The sequence below is a fragment of the Alnus glutinosa genome, chromosome 1, assembly GCF_958979055.1.
Source record: "Alnus glutinosa chromosome 1, dhAlnGlut1.1, whole genome shotgun sequence".
Lineage (NCBI taxonomy): Eukaryota > Viridiplantae > Streptophyta > Magnoliopsida > Fagales > Betulaceae > Alnus > Alnus glutinosa.
Genome location: NC_084886.1, coordinates 21,193,165 through 21,198,817, shown reverse-complemented (window position 1 = coordinate 21,198,817; position 5,653 = coordinate 21,193,165). Strand labels below are relative to the sequence as shown.

The window sequence follows — 5,653 nt, the reverse complement described above, 5'->3', positions numbered from 1 at the left end:
CTGTCCATTTAACTTATGCATTATTGATCAAATATTTAACCAAAGTAACTAGCCAAATGGAGAGATTTGTTTGGTATTTTTTTTTTCTACAAGGCTAGCCAAAATAACCTTTTGGCTATTTTGGCTAGCCCAATGTAAGTGCTGATGCTAAAAAAGAAAAGAAAAGAGAAATGCTAAAGCTTTTTCTAGTGTCTTTCTGAGGTCCTATGCTGACAGGCACCTTGTTTTTAATAATAAAAAAACTATAGTTTGATTTCTCTCTTATTTTTATAAAAAGAAAAAAAAAAGAAAAAGAAAATAAGGTGTCATATCAGCATAAAAGGACCCCAGAAGAACACTAGGACTTATAGCATTTCTAAAAAAAAAAAAAAAAAAATAGTCCATCTTTTGATCTTATAAAGGAAGGTATTTTACCGAATTAAAGATTTCATATAACTTTTGGAAAATATTTTTTGTTTTTTTGGTTTAAAAAGTGTTTTGATATAACATATTAGTGAAAAATATATATATATATATATATATATATTTTGTGTTTTAATGAGTTGTTTATTAATGCTTATGTTTTGACAAAAAAAAAAAAAAGAGAGTAAGAGAGAAAACAATATTTTATTAACATTGGATTCTCAATCAATGATAAGTGTGGTTGAAGCGCATCTTCAAACTTCACATTGGATTCTCAAATCATTACATGAAAAGTCTCGTGGAAGCCCGTCTCCAAAGCTTTGACATTGGAGTCATCATGTGGACCCACTTCACCGCATGGCGAGAAGGTAATATGTCAACATAAGCTTGAATTTTGAGGAAATGTCCAAAGTCAGAAAAGGACTCGCGAAATTGATGCACATTTGTCCAAAACAGCAAATCAATCCTCCCACTTTCTTTTATAAACATATCTCGAAGCGTCCTTCTAACCAAAACCCACTGAATAATAATAATAATAAAATTAAAAATTTGGACAGATTTTATTATTACAACAAAGCAACCATTTCATTTCATTTCCATATACAAAGAGCAAACCTCTACTAATTTCAAATTTTTTGGGCAATTTAGTAAATCATGGACACAACTACAGAAGAACAGAACTCACACAAGGTCCAAACCCACAGCATTTTCACCATTTAGACGATTTACATTTTGTGGAGATTGCATTTCCATTGAAGTAAGGCTTGAAGGTTCTCATAACTTCCTCGTACGTTGGCCTTTTATAGTCCACCGCCTGCAAATAGTTGTATCCCATATGTTACCAAGTCCTTCAAAAAAATATCATATCAAGGTTGATTATTTCAAAGAAAGCAGAATCTGTAATACACACCTGCTCAATAACATCTTCTGGGCTTGCCCATTTCCACTCAGCAAATTCTGGTTCTGCTTCGCCAGTGGCTAGGTTGATCTCACTCTCATCTTTTGTTAATCTCATAAGGAACCTGTCAAGTGTCCAAGTTCATCGTTAGGCAGCACAAAGTCTTGGGTAAAATACTTCATAAACCAAATTGGCAGATAGTACAGTTATACAATTACACAAGAAAAGGAAATGAACTGCATTCTGATTGCCTGAAAATTACATAAAAATAAGTTTCTGAAAACTGAAGACTAGGCTAGACAAACCGAAATCTATTCATTGGATTTGGAACCAAACAAAAGTATTGCATGTCTCTGAAGTTCACTAAAAGCTTAATTCTTTGGAGTTGTGCCCCTCATACCAAAAGAATATTACATTCATGGCAACTGTAGGCAATATGTCACTTAATTTGCTGAACATGCAAACATAACCTAGAAGGAAACCTTGAGAAAATCTTAGTTAGTTAACTAATCAAACAGCCTTAGGAAAGGTAGCTTTTGGCAAACAAGTTAAAACTTCTTTCCATCTATTAAAGCATCTAACACAAATAAACTAAGTCTAGATGAGAGCCTGTATCTCTACTACCAGCAACTTAAACTTAGGGAACTTTGATAACTAATTCCAGAAGAGTCAAAAGCATTTAACACACATTGACTTAGCCAGCAGATCCGTCCAAACAGGTGTGCAAATACAAAATTGGAATGACCCAGGACTTCCTCTCTGGTCAGTAACCCAGTTGGATCACATCGTAGAGAACCTAGTTCCATGAACCTTTTTTTTTTTTTTTTTTTTTTGTGTATATTATCATGTACTCACATCCTATATACAATGGATTTTCCATTATTTAACTTCACCGCTTGCATTCTATTTGAACTGGATACCTTAATAATTTATATTTAAAGTTGTGCACATCTGAGATCAATTTAAACAATCGTATGGCCAATAAAATCTAATAAAACTAAATCCTGATTATCAGAGCATGAAGTTTCTCATTTCATCAGGAGTTTATGGCAGGCATGAGCATTGTTTTCCAATCATAAATTTTAAAGATTAAGAACAATAAATAAACACTTCCTATAACTGGATTTTCAAACATGCAATCCATCAAACAAGAAATGCATATAGGTCAATTCTCACATATGTAACAACCACAACTAATATATCTACGAAAAACATACCCTACATTTACATCTGAGAAAGACTGAGGGGAAGAGAGTTGCTTAAATGCTTAAGAAATGAAACTAATCCTTCAAGCAATTTGACAATTTTCCTTCCCCTTGGTTGATTCTGAGATCCAACCAAAGGCCAAAAAGAGAAAAAGGACATTCTAATAAAATTGAAGTAGAATGGAAAATAATTGGGAAAATAAGAATGAGAAGAATGTCAAAGAACCAGGCCTTGAAATTCATCAGGTGCAAGGTGCATGTCATCACTAGTTAAAGAAACAGACGTTTTTTTTTCTTTCATGATGTGTTTGACTAAGTGAAAAAAGAAGACGCACCACTTTTGTGCCTGCCCATGCCATTCCCCTCCCCAGAGACGGTTGACTTTGGTCTTCACAGCAGGAGGGAAGTCATAAGTCAACCAATTCGGAACCTGTTAGTAATGAAACCTGAATCATAAGTAAGAAAAAAGCTATCCTTTCTTCACTCCACCCAACAAAATAAATTGAGTGGCAACATATTTAGATAAACCACATCTTATATCCATTAAGATCCTAGAGACTGCTTTATCCTGCAGTGAAATTATAAAGCTCTAGCATTTCCATCACAATGATTTCACAAAAATGGTCAAAGAATTTCTCAAAGAACGCACCACAATTCCATAGAGGTACATAGCTGTTTCTATCAAATAGATCTTGGAATATTCTATCTTCTTTATTCTTAGTCCTTAGTCTTATCTTTTGAAAAACGAGGAATACAAAGTTTTTTACATCTTGGTGGAATTCACAGACATCATAATCAATAATTCATAAAGTTTTAAGATCTCTATGCTTATTTATAGAGTTAGAGATACAAAGAATGAAAGAAAGAGAATCATCAGAGCATAAAAACACAAGAAAACATTGGAAGAATGCAAGTGCTATACTGGTATTGAACTAAATGAGCAGCAAAATGAAGCATAAGAAGCACTTCTTCCCCCACAAACCTCGGCAAGAATTTCAGCAGACACAATTCCAGTTTCTTCTCGCAGTTCTCTAATGGCTGCAGATTTGGGATCTTCACCATCTTCAATACCCCCCTGAGATTGAAGATCCCATAGCCAATTAAAGTCAGCTGCAATATGTTCACATTACAGGCAAATGTTGGGTAAAATTTGAGAATCTACAGAACAATGAAACACGCTGTAAAAGAAAGTTCAAATTCCATGGTGGCTGAGAACAAAACACTTCTAATGGATCCATACTATATTTGAGTAGCCTTGAGGAAGGGTTTTGTTGACTCCAAGCAAACCAAGGCTCGTACTACTAGTAATGGATCATCTCTTGCACCTTTGGGCTCCATATTAGATGTAGCCTTGAGGAAGTTTAGGCAAATACTTGGTACACCATGGGGAATGAGTTTCTACTTACATGAATTCATACTACTAGTAATGGATGTTTTACCACGTGGGAAATGTCTCCTAGGATGAAATACCCAAAGACAAATCAGGGATGTGCATTTAATTGCTCCCTTTTCCCCCCTAAAAGCATGTTAAGAAATGGTATTTTGAAAGCAAACAGAGCATCTTTGCAGTATCACCTGAGGCATCTGCCATGCTCCCGGAACATTCAATCTTGAAGCCACGAAAATCTGCAAGAAAATCTCAAAAGTTACCATTAATGTGGATCTTGAATTTTCTACTGCAGTTTTAAGTGCGGAGCGTTTGGCAACATTTTTGCTTCCACTCAAACATGTAATAAAATCAAGTAAATACCCTTTTAATTCGTTGTGTTTAATTCAACCAAAAAAAAATAAAAAATCAACGATACATTTATTAATTTCCAGCCAGAATTTGATTTTTCTAATTATAGATAGGTCCAGACTCTAGAATTTTCAGTCAACAGCAACAAACACTAATTACATAATTAAATAAATATATGCAGAATCCTCAGAAAATAACTTAACTTGATTTGATCCTAATTTCAAGGAAACCAACAAAGAAAAAAATATTTTCTTAATAGTATGTCCAACAAAGACAAAAGCCAACACCAGAAAATTCTATAACCTCGTAAACAGATATACAACGCTCAGTTTTCTAGTTTTCAACATGCAAATCCACCATTGATCTATAACAATTCATCCCAATAGAAAAATAGTTGATAATCAAAAACCGTAGCAAAAATCTAGAAAAAGAAAAAGAAAAAAGAGCAGGAGTTACTTGACTATCAGAGTTGATGAGGCAAATGCCAACGTTGGGACGGTAACCAGGAGGGAGACCCTCCATTGTTTTTGCTTCTGCTTTGGAGCTTCCACACACACACACACACACAGAGAGAGAGAGAGAGAGAGAGAGTTAATGGCTTAATGGGATGACCGCAAGAAATTCAACAAGGAAAAAGGGGGTTTGTGTTCTGTGGGGAATAGAGAAGCTGACTCCGATTATGACAAAAAGGCTGACTCAGAGGGCTTGGTGGGGTTGAGTATTTCGCAACTCTTATCCTGCGCACCCATCCACCCAGAGCCTGGTTTATCTAGTACGTATCAAATAATATTTTATAGGTGGGGAATAATAGGGTCAGAGTGTCCTCACATTCTTATCATGAGCTCTCCATTGGTTGGTTTTGGAGTTTCTTATGTTTTCGCAATATATATATGTATCTGAAATTTTCTGCACTACTAGCAAAAGTAAAGGAGGAAGCCAAAATGTATAAAGTATTTGAAACTTATTGCCCTTATTTTGTTGTATTCCCAAACCTATTAACATAAACAAGAAACAATAACTAGAGACTTCTTTTTTTTTTTTTTTTTTTTTTTTTATATAGTACAATAGTCAACTAAGAAAGAGAATGGGGGATCTTTCCCACTATAAATGGGATAGGAAGAAATAGGGAGAGGGGAAATGAGAATACAGTTAGGAGTGTAAACAAATAAAGCTATCCGTAAGCTCGATGGGGCGTGGCTCGATAAAGTTTGACTCGGTTATTAAAATCATTCGTGGACACGAAACTATACTCGATTATTAAACGATACATACCCATATAAAACTCGGCTCGCTTATTAGCGCTGCTCGTATATGTTTATATGTATACATATTAATTAATAAATATACGTATATATATTAATTATTAGGAAAAATTGCGCCGTTGGTCCCTGTGGTATGTCATAATTATTT

General features: G+C 34.6%; 1 protein-coding gene across 1 annotated transcript; it reads right to left on the bottom strand.

Moving 5' to 3' along the window:
- Positions 1 to 938: 938 nt before the first annotated feature.
- Positions 939 to 4,947, bottom strand: LOC133876808 (nudix hydrolase 25). Its single transcript, XM_062315056.1, has 6 exons — positions 4,700 to 4,947; positions 4,081 to 4,131; positions 3,488 to 3,580; positions 2,841 to 2,935; positions 1,313 to 1,424; positions 939 to 1,216 (listed from the first exon to the last, which is right to left on the bottom strand). The coding sequence occupies exons 1-6, from the start codon at positions 4,763 to 4,765 to the stop codon at positions 1,112 to 1,114; spliced, it is 522 nt and encodes a 173-aa protein (XP_062171040.1). The 5' UTR covers positions 4,766 to 4,947; the 3' UTR covers positions 939 to 1,111.
- Positions 4,948 to 5,653: the final 706 nt, after the last annotated feature.

Bases quoted from the DNA above. Each gene is read 5' to 3' on its own strand.
- LOC133876808 (XM_062315056.1), bottom strand. From the start codon at position 4,765: ATGGAGGGTCTCCCTCCTGGTTACCGTCCCAACGTTGGCATTTGCCTC. The intron at 3,581-4,080 runs GTGATACTGCAA...CTTCAATCTCAG, and splicing joins GAGCATGGCAGATGCCTCAG to GGGGGTATTGAAGATGGTGA. The intron at 1,425-2,840 runs GTGCGTCTTCTT...GACACTTGACAG, and splicing joins CATGGGCAGGCACAAAAGTG to GTTCCTTATGAGATTAACAA.